The sequence below is a fragment of the Cyprinus carpio genome, chromosome A12 (genome assembly GCF_018340385.1).
Source record: "Cyprinus carpio isolate SPL01 chromosome A12, ASM1834038v1, whole genome shotgun sequence".
Taxonomy (NCBI): domain Eukaryota; kingdom Metazoa; phylum Chordata; class Actinopteri; order Cypriniformes; family Cyprinidae; genus Cyprinus; species Cyprinus carpio.
The window spans coordinates 9,021,620-9,043,112 of NC_056583.1; the positions used below are offsets into that span (position 1 = coordinate 9,021,620).

The following is a 21,493-nucleotide window of genomic DNA, read 5'->3' on the forward strand; positions in this document are numbered from 1 at the left end:
GCGTGTCTGGTTTTGTGACAAAGAAAAGGAAATATGCGTGCAAGCGGAGAGATTCGCGCACGCGCATTATTTTAATGTGCGTTTGCGTTACAATAACGCGCTCTCGCTGCTGCTTCTGCACCGCATACACATACTGTATACGCACTGCAAACGGAGTACGTGTGAACCTTGGGCAATAAATATATTTCAGCACCTGAGGCACCGCTACAATGAGTTCTATGACCAATGCATGGCAAAAAAAAAACAACAAAAAAAAAAGCCCTGGACACGGGTTTTATTTTATTTTTATTTTTTTTGCCGTACGTCTAGACATTTTGTTTGACATCTTTACTTAGTGATTATTTTGACTTATGTCTGTTCTAGAGGCATGTTACAACTTTTTGATAAAGCTCTCATTGGTTTTCTTTTGGAAATATGTTTAAAATTTATACTGAATGCATTTATGACTGTAAAGCATGTCTGTGTGTGTCAAAATCGTGATTAAAATCGAAATCGCAAAATTGATCAAAAAATCGTGATAGGTTTTTTTTGTCCATATCGCACATCCCTAGTGTCAAGCCAGGTTGTAAAAACCACAGAACGAGGTTACTCGCTCTAGTTCGCTTGCAGGCCATCTCGCTGCAAAGGTATTATTCGAACTTCGGTACAGGACCAAAAATGCTCACATTCTACGGCCAGTGCAAACTTTGCTTGCAAAAGGAGCCGTAGAGATAAGGGATGTCAGCGATTAATCGATGATCGATTAATTGTCGATAAGAGATGCAATCGATTAAAGCAATCACGGTCGATTAACCTGTTTGATTTTGGGCTGCGTGCAGCTCATGGGCAAAACACTTGCGAGCGGCTGTGAGTGACGGTATATAAACGCCTCAACATTCATTCATAATGTGCAAATTAAGCATTTAATGTGATTTAAACTAGGGCTGGGCGATATATCGCATGCGATTGTCATGCGCATTTAGTCAGTAAAGCCGGTTCCCTGATGACTGCTAAATCACCATCACCTGCTTTCAAATGGAGCGGCATTTAATAGACAGAGCCGTAGATCACTGACAAGTTACGAAATATTGCGTTCATTATCGCAGATGAATCGCCTTCGATAATGAACGAGATATTGCGTAGCTTGTCAGTGATCTACGGCTCTGTCTAATAAATGCCGCTCCATTTGAAAGCAGGTGATGGTGATTTAGCGGTCATCAGGGAACCGTATTTACAGACGAAATGTACGTGACAATCACATGCGATATATCGCCCAGCCCTAATTTTGAACTTTAAAAGTACATTAGAACAGAAACAACACAAAGTTATTCAACATGGCAAGCAATAGAAATGTAGTAACTAAGTCATTTCCCCAGATAATTGTTTCATATCGTGTGCTTTGCAGGGCTGCGGGACACAGGACAGAAAGGCTATCAACTTGTTAATTCGTTCCTACGATTTATTAATTTGTGGAAACTGTTCACGTTTCATTAATTTGTTCCTTAAGTAACCCATGATTTAACTGAAATAAGGGAACAAATTAATAAATTGATAGAATTCTTAATTCATGAAATCTTTCATTTCCCTTCCCGTATGTTTACCACAGTAAGAGATGTGAAAACAGTGATTAAAAGTGAAAGACAATAAAATAAACATGTGAAATTCAGGGCTCCAAACTGCGACTAAATATTAATTTGCGAGTGACGTTTTTGCTGAGGCCTCCACTGGCGACTACCCGCCGACAGCTCCTCAGGATTGAACCGCTAAAAAAGTTTTCTCAGGCGGATGATTTGCTTCATTCTAGCAGTGCCCCGTCTGTGATGAAACGAACTCAGGCCGAAGGTTAATACACACAACTACACCGAGTGTGGACCTGCCGCGTGTACAACAGCTTTCAGCCGAGATCGGCCCATAGAGAAAAAGCCGTCTGTCAGCCAGAAGTGTTTTGTAGAGTCGACGTGGCTCTGGCCAATTATCTTCTCACTGATGCCCAGACTGAACCGACAGAGACACATTTCAGCCAGAATCAGCCCAAGTGTTATTGCTATCTGGGTATATATTGTGACGTGGGGAAGAATCACTCGACAAGTTTTGGTTTCGTGAACAACCAAGGCCCCGGATTTTTATTTAATACAACGTGCAGGGTGGCAAGCCGGTGTGGGTAGGCTGGTGCTCAACGGTGCTCTTCAGTGCTCAATCCGAGGGAAAGTGGGTGTCCAAACGTGCTCCAAACGTGGTGGGCTGTCGGTCACTCGCTGCTTTCTGGAGAGGAAAAATAAGAGAGAGCGTTAGTCCAGCGTCTCATCGGCTCGAGACCAGTGTCTGTCTTGTCTGCTCAGCAGGTGCTGTTTAAGAGCCGTGTTCTAATGAGATGCAGCGGTGACTGATCAGCCGGCGGTGAGGACGTGCAGGTGTGCCTCGTTGGTTGCCAGGGCGACGCTGATTCCTCCTAGGACGCTCGTCACAATATTTAAATTTTTTACATTTGAATGTAATGCCTTTTTTCCTAATTGTTTTGCGATCAGATCTTTTGTTATGTTCACGTATTAAACTGAGATGATGCGCATTAAAGTTTTAGTGGAAAAATAGAGTTTCAAACAGTCCTCATCTCTGCTGCACATCAGTGCTGACGCACACAGTCTGATAAACACAGCTCAGCTGTGCAGCGAGAGAGAAATGACGGAGACGTAAGAAGGGAAAGTGCAGAAAATACTATTTCGTGCACAACTTGAACAAACTAGAACAGGTAAAGCTGTCAGCTGTGTGGATATTGGCAATATCGTTAACAATTCTCGTTTATAATAATTACTAATATGATCTTGGTTTCTGTTCTTTTAATGCTTGAACTTCATTATTTGAAGTGCAACTGCCGTCCAGTAATCGCAAAAAGCTCTGTGCTTAGTCACTTTTTAATAAAAAGTACCAGCTTTAAAATTATTCCGAATTCATAACGAAATTCAAACAATACAGTTTTGGCGCTCCTTAATGGGGGCAGGCGCGGTCGCTTTAGCGCCTCAGTTCAAGGGCAAGTGAACCCATTTAATCTTTCTCTTTACTAATATAGTACATAGTGAACATGAATTAACATCAAAAGGTAGGCTATTTTATAAGAGAGCCTACAGTACAGCTTACTGAAATGTCTCATGTAGGAGGAGCCCAAGCTACACTCAGTGGCCAAGTGATGCTTATGCTCCATGATACTGGTACAGATTCTGTGTAATGAACAATTCTTTGTGACTGTAGATTTCAAGCTGGAAAAGACATTTAGTTCCCACTTTAAGTGAACCTTAGTTCCCAGGTCATCTACAAGATGGATTAAAATGCTGATATAAAGTCAAGAAAAGATGAGACATAAACACATGACAGTATGATTGAAATGTTAAATTTATAAATAAATAATAACAATCGTAAAATAAATAAAACACGTTTATTCTGTGGCACCTAAAAAAATTATTTGGCTCCTTAGTTTTTTTCTTATAGGAGCCAATGGCTCCTTACTCGATTTTTTTGTTTGGAGCCCTGGAAATTAGAGGGTAAGATGGTGATGATTTAGGAAAAGAAACAATGAATAACGAAATATATCTGACCTAAATAATTAGGATAATGAATTTAAAACAGAAGTGTGGTGGCGCTCCATAAGTTCATGTAAAAAAACGTGATGACAACGTGCATTCTGTTTGTTTGCTTTATTTTACAAGAGCACATATCTTCTGTCTTTATTGTGAGTGTGCACAAATGAAAGTAATCACTTTTGCGGATTATATCTTACTCCAAAAAGTGTTTTCATTTATTTTTTTATTTTTTTTCTTCTCTCAGCTGTTTTCGATCGCGCTGGCGCCTTGCGTGCACATATTATAGCAATTCAAACTTACATTGCAGTTCATTATCCAAATAAAATACAATCAACCATACATGTAAAAGGTTACACTGTTCAGTTTAAATAGACTGTGGTATACCGGTCCACTCTGCTGTTATGCCAAGGACGTTTTTTCTCATGTGAAGAGGATGATTTTTTGTCTATATGGGAATGCGTGTAAAGTACAAGCCTAGTTTACATTATAAATTATAGTTTAACATTCAAATACATTGCGAATATGGACACATTTGGATTTGTGCCGAATGAGACGTGAGCAATAACCTCCAAATACATCCAAACGCTCTAGCTCGTCCTCGTATACACGCACGCACGCACTGTCACAATCTAATGCACTGTAAATGCTGGATTTTTACAACCAAATAGGCCTACCAGAACGCAAAAATTCAGAATCTGATATTTTCCGGAACAGAACCAAGCAGGATCAAATTAAGTACTGGTCATAATACTCCGATAAAAATGTTTGATGTGAGCAATGTGTTTTACTGCAGCAGCGCCGATGGAAGTGATTCTCTGACTGCGCAGCACAGCCACACGCGCCACAGTTAGGCCTGTGTTTGGGATGATTTTATTTTAAATTCCATAATGTCATTTGAAAACATTGCAATTGTGTTTTAAAATACAACAACGAGCACCACGAAACCATTTAAAGAGGTGCGTTCAGCGATCTACGTGCTGGGATAGAAAATGGTCAACTAAGTAAAATGATCTCAAACGTATGGCGCGCTCTCTTCATTTTATCAAATGATCTTAATTACATCTATTCATTTTATAATCCTGCTACTAGCATTTTATTCAGACTAAAACCCCTTTAATTCAAGTGAGAAAGTATTTTTTTTTTTTTTTTTTTGGCTTTTGCACATCCTGTTATACCAGTGCCTGCGTGCCGCTGCAATAGACGCATTTTAGCCAGCGAATCTGAGAGTCGTTCTGGGGACAGTGATAGATTAAACCCAGATGCAGGCATGGATTACTCTCTGATGGTTTAGTGGCTAGCCTAGCGGCATCATTCAAATGCAGGACTTTGCTGCATCTCAGAGATTTTCAGAGGATGCTCTGCCTTATGTCGGCTGCCTCTTCTGTAATTCCTCTGGGCCTGCTTCGTTTGTGGCCCCTTCAATTTTGTTTCAAAGCCCATGCACCATCCCACACTTGGCTCCTGGGGTGTCTTCATCTGAGGTAACACTCCGCTGCATCAAAGCTGTGGCCCCTTGGAATAATCCTCACCTATTCAGTCAGGCGTCCTCTTGGGGCTGACCTCCAGGGGGAAGGTAGTCATGACAGATGCTTCCAGCGCAAGTTGGGGAGCACTGTACGAGGGCAGACTGGCGTTTGGCCTCTGGACACACCTGGAGAAACACTTGCACATCGACTGCCTCGAAATTATGGCAGTTTAGTCGTGGCCTAGTGGTTAGAGAGTTTGACTCCTAACCCTAAGGTTGTGGGTTTGAGTCTTTGGCCGGCAATACCACGACTGAGATGCCCTTGAGCAAGGCACTGAACCCCCAACTGCTCCCTGGGCGCTGCAGCATAAATGGCTGCCCACTGCTCCAGGTGTGTGTTGTGTGTGTGTGTGTGTGTTCACTGCTGTGTGTGTGCACTTTGGATGGGTTAAATGCAGAGCACAAATTCTGAGTATGGGTCACCATACTTGGCTGTATGTCACAGCACTTTAATCACTTTTCACTTTCTCTGGCCCTGAAAGCCTTCCTACCAGCCTTAAAGGGGCATCATGTCCTGTTCCGCTCTGACAACATGACAGTGGTAGCCTTCATAAATCAACAAGGTGGTTTCGGGTCATGCTATCTTTACAGGATTGCACACCACCTCCTTTTTTGGGAACATTGTATTTTCTCCCACTAAGAGCAGTTCATGTGCCAGGCAGACTGAACCATGGAGCAGACATGCTGTCCAGGGGCGATGTAGACTACATCCCCAATCGGTTCAAATGAACTGGTCTGTCTTCGGAAGGGGATTGAGGAGAGACCTATTCCCACAAGTGAGAGGAATGATTTGGCATCCCTGGCTCAAGCTGTGGAACCTTCATTTTTGGGCACTTGACCGGAACCTTTACAGCTACCTGTATGTGTAACTAATACCATTTTGTAGGCTAGAGCACCGTCTACAAGACACCTCTATGCCCTTAAATGGTCAGTCTTTTCTGACTGGTGTACAGCACACAACCTGGACCCATCCTCTTGTGATGTGCCACATGTGCTCACCTTTCTACAAGAGCTGATGGATAAGGGTTGCACCCCATCCACTCTCAAAGTCTACATGGCAGCCATTGCAGCGAATCATGCTCTCGTGGGTGACCAGTCAGTCGGCAAAAACAACTTTGTTGTTATATTTCTAAGGGGAGCTCGGAGGATGAACCCGCCTCATCCTTATTCTGTGCTGACCTGGGTCTTATCTATAGTCCTTGGGGCCCTACGAGGCCCTCCCTTTGAGCCACTCCATTTGGCCGATTTGCTGCACCTGTCACTCAAGACTGCCCTTCTTTTGGCATTAGCATCGGTCAAGTGAGTGGGTGACTTCCAAGCACTGTCAGTCAGTGCTTCATGCCTTGAGTTTTGGCCTAACAACGGTAAAGTCGTTCTGAAACCAAGACACGACTGTGCTTAAGGTGCTCTCAACCACGTTCAGAGCACAGGTTATTACTAGGGCTGCCCTCGACTAAGGATTTTTTCCGGTCGACTAGTAGTCGTTCATTTGAAGCATTAGTTGACTAATCGCATGTTTATTAATAAACTTTTTGAATCATTATAATGAGCCTTTAATTGCATACATAGCCATAAGTGCTCAAGCACACACATAAAGCTTGCCACAGTGCACCGGCAGAAAGAGTGTCTGCATAAAATTTGTATCATTTGATAAACTAGTGCTTTCTTTGTTGTTGGCTTAAGAAATGAACTTTGGCGACACTGTCTAGTCAACTCCACGGTAGTGATGCACCTTGTTTCAGATGGATTACATATTCTGAGAATATTTGTTTTCCATTTGAATTGGTTCATTTGAAAGTAGACATTTCACTCTCTCTATATATGTATTTTTAACCTTCTGGAGTCGATTAACGCGTATACGCGTTTTGGGGTATTTTCTCCTGATAACCCCGAAAAGAACTTAAATTACTCTTTCAGTTTTGATCGTACAGATAAGAGCAATACATCAATCAAATCTGTAAAGGGTCTACTTTTTTTGGTATACAGACATAATAACAAAACTTTGTGCACTTATAAAATAAAGGTAACAAACCAGGAGTGCTGTCTGCAGCCTTTGTCTGCGCTGATCTTCATTTACAAACACGTCATTAAAATGAACTGTAACTCCGTGAATACTCAACACAGAGACATGAGAGAGATATCTATATGATAGTCTGACATGTATACTTTTTTAATATGAAGTTTATGTCGGTGACTAATATTTTGTGATAAAGTAATCCATATGAAAACAACGCGATGTCCGTTTTTCACGTCTCCCTTCATTATCTTCTAATGCGACCACGCCCCCGCGCCGAGCGCACTATTGAGATTCAAATGTTTCACTGAAGTGCGCGGCTTGAATACGCCCACACAACAGAAGACAACGCAGCGAGATTGTTCAAGTTTTTTTATTTTACTGTTTGAGGAATAAGACATAATTCACCCCAAAAAGATGTGATGTGGTTGAGGATTTGAGATTTGGATTTCCTCAGAAAAAAGAATGAAGCACTTTATTCAGCAGAGATCATAAACATGAGTAAGTCTCTTTTTATTTATTTATATACTTGTACTAGTTTTCACATAACGTGTAAACATTTTACTAGTTAGACTTTTTCCAAAGACTTTTTCCAAACTATAATTCCTGACTAAATGTACAATCAAGTGAAATATTATGAAGTTTCAATAACAATATACACTACTATACCATTCAAAAGCTTGATGTAAATAATATAAATGAACCAATAAATGTAACTGTAAAAAATGTAACAAACAATGCTATTCTTTCAATTTATCCCCCCTAAAAAAACTGAAAAAAAATATTCTCAGCTCTTTTCAACATTAATAATAATAATAATAATAATGATAATAATAACAATAAATGTTTTTTTGTAGAAAATAAGATTGTTAAAAGGATTTCTGAAGGATTGTGTGACTGGAGTAATGATGCAAAAAATTCAGTTTGAAAGTCAGCTTTGATTGTTCCTAATAAACTGTTTAACTGCACTCACAAGTGAATATTAAATTATGTTGTGGGATAATTAAATACATTCTAAATAAACTACAAACATAAAATTATATAGATTTATTTTGTCCTCACATTCTTTCTTGTAACTCATCCCTCTCAGTGACACAGCTGACTGAATGGCTCATTATGCAGCTCATTATGCAGGCCTTTGTCTTCTCAGGTGTGAATTCATGATAGTTGACGCCTACTCGCATATGACTTTTACCAACAAAAAGTGTCTTAGAAAATTTAAATCAATATATTGTTTTCTGTAAGTGAGTAAACAAGATGATTTTCAAAAGTCCTGGGAACCAATTTTCTGTATGTGTTTTATTGCCTTATTCAAGTGATTTAACATTTTTAGTTTTTCACTGACCACACATAACATTTTTTTTCTCAAAAACACAATCATGTACATACATGCTGCTCACATATTATAGCCCAGTTTGTGCTGATTACAGTGAGATTAGACTTTAGCCATTTAGATATTTATAAGAAACTGAAAAAAGCACAAATGTCAGGGCATGACAAAACTTCTCCAGGCCCCAAAAATACCCTTAGACTCCAGAGGGTTAATCTCACTGTAATCAGCACAAACTAGGCTATAATAATATGTGAGCAGCATGTATGTACATGATTGTGTTTTTGAGAAAAAAAATGTTATGCGTGGTTAGTGAAAAACTAAAAATGTTTAATCACTTGAATAAGGCAATAAAACACATAGAGAAAATTGGTTCCCAGATATTTTGAGAACTGGAGCTTGTAGCCTAGAATTTTTTTTTTCTAAATGATGTGAAAATCATCTTGTTTACTCACTTACAGAAAACAATATATTGATTTAAATTTTCTAAGACACTTTTTGTTGGTAAAAAGTCATATGCGAGTAGGCGTCAACTATCATGAATTCACACCTGAGAAGACAAAGGCCTGCATAATGAGCTGCATAATGAGCCATTGAGTCAGCTGTGTGACTGAGAGGGATGAGTTACAAGAAAGAATGTGAGGACAAAATAAATCTATATAATTTTATGTTTGTAGATTATTTAGAATATATTTAATTATCCCACAACATAATTTAATATTCACTTGTGAGTGCAGTTAAATAGTTTATTAGGAAAAATCAAAGCTGACTTTCAAACTGAATTTTTTGCATCATTACTCCAGTCACACAATCCTTCAGAAATCCTTTTAACAATCTTATTTTCTACAAAAAAAAGAAAACATGTATTGTTATTATTATCATTATTATTATTATTATTATTATTATTATTATTATTATTAATGTTGAAAAGAGCTGAGAATATTTTTTTTTAGGTTTTTTAGGGGGGATAAATTGAAAGAACAGCAATGATTGTTACATTTGTTACAGTTACATTTATTGGTACATTTATATTATTTACATCAAGCTTTTGAATGGTATAGTAGTGTATATTGTTATTGAAACTTCATAATATTTCACTTGATTATACATTTAGTCAGGAATTATAGTTTGGAAAAAGTCTTTGGAAAAAGTCTAACTAGTAAAATGTTTACACGTTATGTGAAAACTAGTACAAGTAGGCTATATAAATAAATAAAAAGAGACTTACTCATGTTTATGAACTCTGCTGAATAAAGTGCTTCATTCTTTTTTCTGAGGAAATCCAAATCTCAAATCCTCAACCACATCACATCTTTTTGGGGTGAATTATATCTTATTCCTCTCATCGCGAAGCAAACAGTAAAATAAAAAAAACTTGAAGAACAATCTCGCTGCGTTGTCTTCTGTTGTGTGGGCGTATTCAAAAGCCGATCGCGCTTCAGTGAAACATTTGAATCTCAAAAGCGCGCTCGGCGCGGGGGCGTGGTCGCATTAGAAGATAATGAAGGGAGACGTGAAAAACGGACATCGCGTTGTTTTCATATGGATTACTTTATCACAGAATATTTGTTTTCAGCAGCACTTATTTAGTTTAAAAGTAGACATGTCAGGCTTTCTATAGATATCTCTCTCATGTCTCTTCGTTGAGTATTCACTGAGTTACAGTTCATTTTAATGACGCATTTGTATCTGAAGATCAGCGCAGACAAAGGCTGCAGACAGCACTCCTTGTTTGTTATCTTTATTTTATAAGTGCACAAAGTTTTGTTGTTATTATGTCTGTATACAAAAAAAGTAGACCCTTTACAGATTCGATTGATGTATTGCACTTATCTGTACGATCAAAACTGAAAGTGTAATTTAAGTTCTTTTCGGGGTTATCAGGAGAAAATACCCCAAAACGCGTATACGCGTTAATCGACTCCAGAGGGTTAATGTCTCTAAGGCTAAGATATACACAGTTTCACACTCAAGTTCACAGACCGAGACAGCAGAAAGCACATCCGGTTTGCATTCATTATTTTACAAAAGTGTGTTTTGTTGTTATTGTGAGTGCACACAAATAAATGTAGAGTCTTTACAGATTTGAAAGATCTATTACTCTTATCTAAAATTAAGGCATAGCCTATTTTAAGAGTGAGTGAGTGCACCGGTGCCTCCGTCTGTCCTGCAGTAAGCACGCACTGCTGTTCAGCTTCTACTCTCCACACAGACACAATAGCACACATTTTTCTAGGTTTACATTAGATTGAGCAGCCATGTAAATTTGCAAATACAGATGATAAGCCATATTTAAGGTTGATGAAATGTGAGCGTTTGGATGTCCTGCCCGATGTACTGTATTACCATAGACTAGCCGTTAACGATCTGTCCGTGATGAGCTGCGTGACTTCACCTGTGGATTACTTTATTTTGTAATGTTTTTTTTTTTTTAATGTGACTAAGTGACTAATAATATTTTGGTTGACTAACAATTAGTCGACTATTAGGGGGCAGCCCTAGTTAATTACTCTTCTAGCTCTTCCTAGTACAGAGGACGAGCAGGGTCCCAATCCACTCTGCCCAGTTAAGGCCCCGATATACTTCAAACGAAATCGAAGGACGAACTGATATGTCATTTAGAAAAAATCAGGCCAAAACGAAGTTCGTTTTGAGTTTGTTTCGGCAGTTCGAAACAGCTCACCAAAGCGAACTTTAGGGGGGAGTTCGTTTTGGCTCCTAAACACCTTTGAGATACCATTGGTCCATGGCGATTACGCAATCGGTGGGTGTTTTCTGGAACTCCACCTTCTTTGACATGCGTTTTTTTTTTTTTGCCTAATTTCACATTCAGCGGAGGTTAGGCAGGAGAACATCTCCAAGTCACTAGCAACATAGCTGAGCTGCCACAGATATGTCCACACCTGTACGATTGCTCGTGGAGAGACTTTAAAAATTCAGAGAAAGCATTTCATTCCTAGAAAGAAATTGCAACAAATTTTGACACTCAGGACCACTTTTTGGATACTTCAGAGGCCGCTCTAAAGGGCTGCCGGTTATAAAGCAACGACTATCGACGCTATAGCTGTGGCTTATGTCACAGAGGGCTTGAAATGCCCTATTGGGGTGAGGACCCACTCTACTCGAGGGATGGCCTCCTCCTGGGCATGATCCAGTGGGATCTCTTCTGATGACAGCTGTGCGGACGTTACAGTCAACCAGGTTTTATAATTTAGACGTCCCTGCCCTCCAGGCACAGGTCTTGTCTCCTCTTTGAGAGGAAAAGGTTTTATGTTGTCCCCAGTCCAAGGCTAACTTGAGGCACATTCTTTGCTCATGCTTCTTAGGGGCCCTCATTTCAGGCGCACCAGGACTGGACACGCAGAGTGACTTAGTTCTGCATTTACTCCAGTTACTTACGTAACCTCGATCCCCTAAGATAAGGGAAAGAGCATTGCATAAGCTGCCGTGCTTTGAGTCTGCACACGAGTCGATGGCTGTCGCTGACAGTTGAAAGATTCTGACGAATGACGCTCTGAGCTGACTTATATAGTAGTCTGCTCCTCTAATTTTGGTGGGTTGAAGTGCCATTTGTTCATGCAGGTACACAAATGTGAACAAATCAGGCATCAGTATCAGAGTAAACAGGAGTTTCCCCATGCATCTATACACAACGCTCCTTCCCTTATCTCAGGGAACCAAGGTAATTTATGTCACCCAGTCAAATACACTGCACATCAAAACACTTATGCTTAGACACACACCAGCTTTAACATTGATACATACTGATAATAGCCATTGACAACCACTTACTGATTTTGGATCATATAGAATGCTTACTGACAAATAAAAATAGGTTTCCCTGCTTTACTAACATTTTGGTTTGATTTGAATATGAGAAAACTTGCCACTGAATAAATATTTTACTTCAGTTTTTTTGGAAGTATCCAAAGGAAAAAATAAAAAAAATCACCAAAACTGAACCTGCATCCTAGTTTATACTACTTGCCCTCATCTATGAGCCTGTCAGATTCAAGAATTCAGTTTTGTATTTTATGGTGACAACAACTGTGAAATTGTCACTTGGGAAGTAATAAATGTATTTAACATTACCTTTTTTTCTTTTTTTTTCTTTACAGAGACAAAAATTTTGATGAGTTTTCCAAACACCTGAAGGGTTTGGTCAACCTGTACAAGCTCCCTGGAGACAAGTGTGGTTTCCCTTTTTTTGTTTTATTTATTGGATCAAATTTTTTTCAGTTCCTGATACTGTTTGCATTTTAATATTTTTTTTCTCATTTTGTTTCACAGCAAATTAAAGACAAAGATGTACTTAGCACTTCAGTCTCTGGAGTTAGACCTTACCAAGATGATGCATATGTTCAGGTACACTGATTTTTTCTTTGTCAAGAATAAATATTTCCCCAACGGTAGCAAAAAAGTACCATTTTGGACATGGTACTATTGTAATTCTATATTATGGTATAGACCATTTCAAGGATGTAAACAATATCAAACGCACTGGAATGCTACTGTGCATGTCTGGTCCTGAAGCATTTCCGTTAGCCATTTCTAAATCTCAGATCTGTCAAAACAAGCACATACTTTTTAAGTCTAGTGAAAACATAATAAAGTATTTCAAAAAAAATTAAATTGAAATTACCTGATCCTTTAAATCTGACTATGAGGTGCAGACTTACAAAGAACATCAAACGTTTGCTTGAATAGTCTTCCAGACGGCTCAAAGCTCAATATCTGATTGATGCTACTTGCAAGAGATGGTGGAAAAAGCATATCGTAGTCTGGATGCTTACAATTAACTCCTTAGTGGAAAGGTAGGGAACATTTGTTCGTACAATGTGGATGACTTCAATCTTGTTTTTGGTTAAGCTGAAGCAAGACAAACCGTGTTTATCATGGTCTGTTGCTAAGATGTCCAGGGAGGTTATTAGTGGACATTTCACTTGCATTGCTGGGTCAGTCTGTATATCTGTGCAAAAATTTGTATTTATTTGTACAGTGCTTTTCACAATACATATCATTTCATTGCAGCTTTAAAGAACATACATGTATATAACAATGCTAAATGTGTGCTATTAAACGAATCGCTACATACCATTAATTTCAGAATGCATCTGCTTAGTTTGGGCATTTGTTGCTTTGGAACAGTGCGAGAAAGGGATCTAGGTTTTAGGATTCTTTGAAGAATAAAAAAACAGCATTTATTTAAAATAGAAATGTTTTGCGACAACATACAGTACCGTTCAAATGTTTGGGGTCAGTATTTTTTATTCTTTTTTTTTTTTTTACTTTGAAAGAAAATTAATGCTTTTATTCAGCAAGGATGTTAAATTGCTAAAAAGTGATTTAAGACTTGTATTGTAAGAAAATATTTCTATTTTGAATAATAATCTTCTAGGATTTATCAATCAATCCTGTAAAAAGTATCACAGTATTTATACTATGAATCTTACAAACTTTGAGAACATGATTTTAAAATGTAATCTTATCAGTTATTCAGCATTTTTCTGGCATTGTGACCATGCTATTGATGCAGTGGTCAGAGGTTATTTTAGTATGTAATGAACTGAATGAATAACATAATTTTTATTCTGTTCTGTTTCTGTTCTTCAGAAAGCAGTCCTCATAACTTTAGTGACTTAACTGGTGATTGTTCTTCTCACTTCTTTATTATAAAACTACAAACAAGAAAAAAATATGTATGAACATTATGTACACCTTTACATACACATCCAGCTTAAAATTACAGTTCGGTTTTGTACATAGTTCCTTTTAACATTATTTAAGGTAATGTACATGCCAATAAATTATATTCAAATGAGATCATATACAAACAGGAGAAATAAGTAGTATGCAACCAATAACGCAAATCATGTCTGTATATAACAAATATAACAATAATCCTGATCTACACTTTACTTTAATCTACACAACAATTAAAGCACTATTTAGTATAAAATTTAGCACTTACAGACATATATTTCCAAGGTTTAAACAATGAAATCAATAACCCATAGGAACTGTATGCACGTTCTTCTCGACTGCATTCACTGAGAGAAACGGAAACTAAATGGCAAATAAAGTGTAGTACCTTAAATGTCCAGTAGGAGATGGAAAAGAAACACTGCTAGACATAAGCAACGGCACAATTTTATTTGAGAGATTTTAGATAAAGTGGCTTGAGCAGCTGTACAGTCAGGCATACTCTACATATAGAATTGTTTTATGTGAACACTGACTTCTAATGTTTATGAAATTAATTCTTAAAGACCAGCATGTTTTAGAGGCTAGTGTACAGCCATTTTTGCTTCCTTTTCTGTACTGTAAACATGCAGAATTGTTTCAGACCAGATCAGTATCTGCGTTGACTTTCAGTACCATAGTGTACATCAAAAAACCACTGTAATTTTTTTGAAACGGTATAATTACTCAGTAACTCAATCAATTTCTACCGTAGGATAGCCACTAATGCCAACACTGTGGAGACAATACTTCATGGTAGTGTGGGTCTATTGACGGCGAGGAGCGGCGGTCATCTAGTATCTCTACAGTGTTATGTTTCTCCAAATGACATCTTTGAGGAGGGAACAGGAGCCCAACTGAACTACACTGCTGTCAATAGTAAGAAAACAAAAACAGTTCAAGTGTGTATGTGTGTGTATATATATATATATTATAATCAAAGGACATTGATTACTATCTTCTCTTGTATTCCGTAGTTCCCCGTACTTTAGGTGTGAGTGTGTCAGTGACTGTTGAGGGCACCACATTGGTTTACAAGCTACCCATCGCTCCGCTTATCACAGGATCTCATCCTGTTGACAACAAAGGGTCAGATTTACAAAAAATAAAGTTTAACTAAAAATTTAATTTTGTTGTCTCTACTATAGTGTAATCTGGTGTAATCTTTCCATGGAAGTGTAGTATTTTTACACCCCATACTTGGCCAGGGGCCTATGTGGCTTGTGCATTATATCCTGAAGTTACATGATAACTTTGCATGAGAAATATGTACTGGTTGTTCCATTGGTGTTGTTAATAATTTATTAGCTATTTATGTAAGTCTTCGTTCTTTTAAGATATTTTTCCCCCTCTAGGACTCCATCATTTTCTTCTGTTACAAACTCAAACTGTGTAGATTTACCAGCATGTTTCTTCCTGAAGATGAATCGCTTGATGCCATTCTCTTTATCTTATATTAAAAAAATGGGCAGTACTACAGGTATGTATATAATCCTGTTTTAAAGACTACGTGTAGAATTGATCTGAAGGTAGATGTTGGATGACTTTAGTAGATTACTACATCATTGTAGTTATTTTTTATTAGTTATTGTGCTTCTGCTATTAAATTGTCTAAATGACAAAATGAAAATCATTAGGTATACAGTGGGGAAAATATTTATTTGATCCCCTGCTGATTTTGTCAGTTTGCCCACTTACAAAGAAATGAAGGGTCTGTAATTTTTATGGTAGGTTTATTTTATCGTATAGAGACAGAATATCAGCCAACAAATACAGAAAAAAAAAACATATAAAGGTTAGAAATTGATTTGCATTTCAGTGAGTGAAATAAGTATTTGATCCCCTACCAACCATCAAGAATTCTGGCTCCCACAGATTGGTTATATGCATTTACATTTAGTCATTTTGCAGATGCTTTTATACAAAGCAACTTACATTTGGGGAATACATAAAGCAATTCTTCTTGAAGAGGCAAACAGACACAGGAAGTGCTTGTAGAACCAAGTTTTAGGCATTGTTCAAATAAGTGCAAGCTAGAAAGGGAAGGAATAAATAGTTTTTATATATATATATATATAATTTATGATGAGCATCGAAAGAGATGGGTTTTCAGTTGTCGCTTGAAAATTGTCAGGGATTCAGCATACCAGATAGGGGTGGGAAGATCATTCCACCTGCCAGGAATGGTGAACGAGAATGTTTTAGTAAGTGATTTTGAGCCTCTCTGTGATGGTACCACAAGGCGCCACTTACTAGCGGATCTCAGACTTCTGGAGGGGATGTAGATTCATAGTAGTGAGTGTAAATAGGTGGGTGCTGAGCCTGTGGCTGTTCTATATGCAAGAATCAATGTCTTGAACTGGATGCGAGCCTCAACCAGTAGCCAGTTCAAGAAGATAAAGAGAGGTGTAACATGGGCTCTTTGGGCTCGTTGAAGACCAGTCATGCCACTGCATTCTGAATCATTTGTAGAGGCTTGATTGTGCTTGATGGAAGTCCAGCCAGAAGAGCATTGCAGTAGTCCAGCCTAGAAATGACAAGGGCCTGGATAAGAAGTTGTGCAGCATGCTCCGTTAGAAAGGGCCTGATCTTTCTGATGTTGTGCAATGCAAACCTGCTAGATCGAGCAGTCTTTGTGCCTGTATGATGGGACTCAGTGATGTCGTGTACAGGTGCATCTCAATAAATTAAAATGTCGTGGAAAAGTTTATTTCAGTAATTCAACTCAAATTGTGAAACTTGTGTATTAAATCATTTCAGTGCACACAGACTGAAGTAGTTTAAGTCTTTGGTTCTTTTAATTGTGGTGATTTTGGCTCACATTTAACAAAAACCCACCAATCTCAACAAATTCGAATATGGTGACATGCCAATCAGCTAATCAACTCAAAACACCTGCAAAGGTTTCCTGAGCCTTCAAAATGGTCTTTCAATTTGGTTCACTACTGATCTGACAGTTGTCCAGAGGACAATCATTGACACCCTTCACAAGGAGGGTAAGCTACAAACATTCATTGCCAAAGAAGCTGGTTGTTCACAGAGTGCTGTATCCAAGCATGTTAACAGTAAGTTGAGTGGAAGGAAAAAATGTGGAAGAAAAAGATGCACAACCAACCAAGAGAACCGCAGCTTTATGAGGATTGTTAAGCAAAATCGATTCAAGAATTTGAGTGAACTTCACAAGGAATGGACTGAGGTTGGGGTCAAGGCATCAAGAGCCACCACACAGACGTGTCAAGGAATTTGGCTACAGTTGTCGTTTTCCTCTTGTTAAACCACTCCTGAACCACAGACAATGTCAGAAGTGTCTTACCTGGGCTGAGAAAAAAAAGAACTGGACTGTTGCCCAGTGGTCCAAAGTCGTCTTTTCAGATGAGAGCAAGTTTTTTTATATTTAATTTGGAAACAAAGGTCCTAGATAGGGCTGTGCAATTAAGCGCAAAAAACCGTTCGATTTCGATTTCGGCCTCCAACAATTATGAAAATACAATAATCGAGATGAAACCATTATTTCACCCCATTCCACCCATGAAAAAATGTTCCTCCATAAAAGCCCAATTTCCCATGCAAATCAGTAAAATCATGTAACATGACATTTGCAAAATGGGACGTGCTTGATTTTATCAAAGTATATTTATTCATGTTTTTAAAAGCGGGAAAGAGAACTTACACTGCTTCTCAGGAAAAGCGTGAAAGAGAACTTGCACTGCTCCTCAGGAAGAGATATGCACTCAGAGACAGAACAGAACATGGACATGTAAAGTCATCTTTTAGCTCAAGGTGCGCACCTAAATGCTCAAATTGAAAAAAAAAAAAGTGTCAAAAATGCGGCACTTAGTGATTATTCATGTATACCTTCGTCGGTCACGTAATAAAAGAATGTAAAGAGTTGAGAATGAAAATACGTGTGTAACGGTAAATTGGATCCGTGCAGCTCTTAAAGTGACAGCGGGCTATTTTCCTGCTGCGACTGTGTGCTTAATATTAATCAAAAGAAAAATTCATAATCACACACTGCTCTTGAGTGAATGACTTTTGTAGCTTTAAGAATAAAAAAGTTTAATTCTTACAGTGAAGACTGCTGTTTTATTTTACATTTGATTATTAATTTCTGTAGTAGGCTGTAAATTGCTTGAGACTTGCATAAAAAAAATTAAAGCACAGTTTGTTTCATTTGTAACTTTTTATTCTATTGTATTTGTCCTTTGCTTTTTTTATTGCTGACAGTTTAATTTTCAATAAATTTGAGGACTTTTTGTTTGTTTGAAATTCCGCTGGTCTTTACAATGTAGATGTCATAGCAAACTTATTTACAGAAAATACATATTCAGTATGTATCACTTTCTTTAAATCACTCATATAAAGTTTTGGTCATATGGCCCTCTCATAATCGTGTTAAATAATCGTGATTACAATATTGACCAAAATAATCGTGATTATGATTTTTGCCATAATCGAGCAGCCCTAGTTCTTGTGTATTTTTGGTGGTTTGGAGAAGCTCATAGCCCAAGTTGCTTGAAGTCCAGTGTTAAGTTTCAACAGTCTGTGATGATTTGGGGCAATGTCATCTGCTGGTGTTGGTCCATTGTGTTTTTTGAAATCCAAAGTCACTGCACCTGTTTACCAAGAAATTTTGGAGCGCTTCATGCTTCCTTCTGCTGACCAGCTTTTTGAAGATGCTGATTTCATTTTCCAGCAGGATTTGGCACCTGCCCACACTGCCAAAAGCACCAAAAGTTTGTTAAATGACCGTGTGTGCTTGACCGGCCAGCAAACTCACTAGACCTGAACCCCACAGAGAATCTATGGGGTATTGTCCAGAGGAAAATGAGAAACAAGAGACCACAAAAAAAGCAGATGAGCTGAAGGCCACTGTCAAAGAAACCTGGGCTTCCATACCACCTCAGCAGTGCCACAAACTGATCACCTCCATGCCACGCCGAATTGAGGCAGTATTTAAGGAAAAGGAGCCTCTACCAACTATTGAGTACATGTACAGTAAATGAACATACTTTCCAGATGGCCAACAATTAACTAAAAATGTTTTTTTTTTTTTATTTTTTTTTATTTTTTTTCTTATGAAGTATTCTAATTTGTTGAGATGAATTGGTGGGTTTTTGTTAAATGTGAGCCAAAATCATCACAATTAAAAGAACCAAAGACTTAAATTACTTCAGTCTGTGTGCATGGAATTTATTTAATACATGAATTTCACAATTTGATTTGAATTATTGAAATGAACTTTTCTACGACATTCTAATTTATTGAGATGCACCTGTATATGGAGAAGAGGAGGGGTCCAAGTACAAGGCTACAAGACCATCAGCAAGAAGCTTGGTGAGGAGGAGACAACTGTTGGTGCGATTATTCAGAAATTGAAGAAATACAAAACAACCATTAATCGGCCTTGGTCTGGAGCTCTTGCCTCATGGGTAAGGATGATCATGAGAAAGGTGAGGGATCAGCCCCAAACTACACGGGAGGAGCTTGTTAATGATCTTAAGGCAGTTGAGACCACAGTCACCAAGCAAAACATTGGTAACACAATACACTGCAATGGACTGAAATGCTGCAGTGCCCACATGGCCCCCCTGCTCAAGAAGGCACATGTACAGGCCCGTTTAAAGTTTTCCAAAGAACATCTAAATTATTCAGAGAAGGCTTGGGAGAAAGTGCTATGGTCATATGAGACCAAAATTGAGCTCTTTGTCATTAACTCGACTTGTTGTATTTGGAGGGAGAGAACCCCAGTACCCCAATGACCCCAAGAACACCATCCCTACAGTCAAACACGGAGGTGGAAACATTATGAAAAAAATGGTGCTACGCTGATGTGGAGTGACACAGAGGAGACAAATTTTTTAATAAAGTTATTATTTTTGTTTTATTCGTGTACAAAAAGTATTGTCGGGTTTGGAATGACATGGGGGTAAATGATTAATGACAAAATTTTCATTTTGGGGTGGAGTATCCTTCTAAGGTCATGGAGTGGCCTAGCCAGTCTCCACACCTCAATCCTATATAGAAAATTTGTGGAGGGAGCTGAAACTTCAAGTTGCCAAACGACAGCCAAGAAACCTTAAGGATTTAGAGAGGATCTGTAAAGAGGAGTGGATCAGAATCTCTCCTGAGATGTGTGTAAACCTGGTGATCAACTACAAAAACGCCTTACCTCTGTGCTTGCCAACAAGGGTTTCTGCACCAAGTACTAAGTCATGTTTTTCTTGGGGATCAGATACTTATTTCACTCACTGAAATGCTAATAAACTTCTAACCTTTATATAATGTGGTGTTTTCTGTATTCTTTGGTTGATATTCCGTCTCTATATGTTAAAATAAACAAACCATAAAAATGAGTTGATGTAAGCTTTTTTTTTGTGTTTATATAGGACCACATGAATTTAGTTCTACCTCACCTTTTTTTCCCCCAAACTTTTTAGGCATCCCTGTTTTGGAGACAGTGCCCACCTTGTCCCCACTATATGATCTCATCATTAAGAGCCAACTGCACGAGGAGGGAGAGGCCAGTCCTCCTGCTTTGGCCCAATCAATGCGTTTTTATACAGTGAGTATTAGACATTAGACACCATTGTAAAGTTACTGTTTGTTGATTCATCTCTCTTTCTCTCTTTCAGTAGATAGATGTGTCAGTTTTTATTTAGCTTTTAAGTAGTGTCTATATTGACATGATATTTTTAGACCAGGTAAAACAAAAGTTTTAGTGAGCCAAGTTTGGTGAACAAATTAGTTCTTGTCCATATGCATTTGTCAACTACCCATATATTCTGAGCAGAACATGATTCCTCTATTGTATAACTAAAAAAACCACAGTCTATTAAAACAGTATATCATTATGACTATGTCCATCTTATTCTCTGAATGCATTGCCTTTCTGTCTAATTAGTCTTTACCAGGACAGCAGCATTGTTATTTCCTGAATGGTGATGCTCCAGTGCAGGATGGGAGGTCTCTTCAAGGAGCTTATGTTTCCAAAATTCCCTTCAGACATCCTGCTCAGGTGCCTGCTCTTCTCGACATTATAAGACACCAGGCTGCTTACAACACGCTGATTGGTAGCTGCGTCAAAAAAACGTACATTAAGGAAGGTGAGTGTGTTGTTTTTCATAATAATTGTCTCCATAAGAGCTGGTAGATTAGAAAAAATGCTTTTGCCAGTACTTGATGGAACATTTAGATTTATTGAAAATGCACTACACAAAGAATAAAATATGATTGCATTGCAAAATATGATTGCATTTCAGGGCTCAACACTAAGGATTATTTTTACTTGCCCTGCCAATATTTTGACTGGCCCTGCCACAAAAAAGGAA

At 38.2% G+C, this 21,493-nt stretch overlaps 2 protein-coding genes across 4 annotated transcripts in view; one reads left to right on the forward strand and one right to left on the reverse strand.

Moving 5' to 3' along the window:
* Nucleotides 1-21,493, reverse strand: part of avl9 (AVL9 homolog (S. cerevisiase)) — a 700,673-nt gene that overhangs the window by 507,836 nt on the left and 171,344 nt on the right. The window lies entirely within an intron of this gene.
* med1 (mediator complex subunit 1) overlaps nucleotides 1-21,493 on the forward strand; it is a 108,398-nt gene that overhangs the window by 66,894 nt on the left and 20,011 nt on the right. For all 3 annotated transcript variants that reach the window (XM_042767393.1, XM_042767392.1, XM_042767394.1), the window contains 7 exons: nucleotides 12,539-12,610; nucleotides 12,711-12,785; nucleotides 14,878-15,041; nucleotides 15,140-15,251; nucleotides 15,518-15,642; nucleotides 20,603-20,727; nucleotides 21,067-21,268. In XM_042767393.1, coding sequence (XP_042623327.1) covers nucleotides 12,539-12,610; nucleotides 12,711-12,785; nucleotides 14,878-15,041; nucleotides 15,140-15,251; nucleotides 15,518-15,642; nucleotides 20,603-20,727; nucleotides 21,067-21,268 — 875 coding nt within the window. The remainder of the gene's footprint in view (nucleotides 1-12,538; nucleotides 12,611-12,710; nucleotides 12,786-14,877; nucleotides 15,042-15,139; nucleotides 15,252-15,517; nucleotides 15,643-20,602; nucleotides 20,728-21,066; nucleotides 21,269-21,493) is intronic.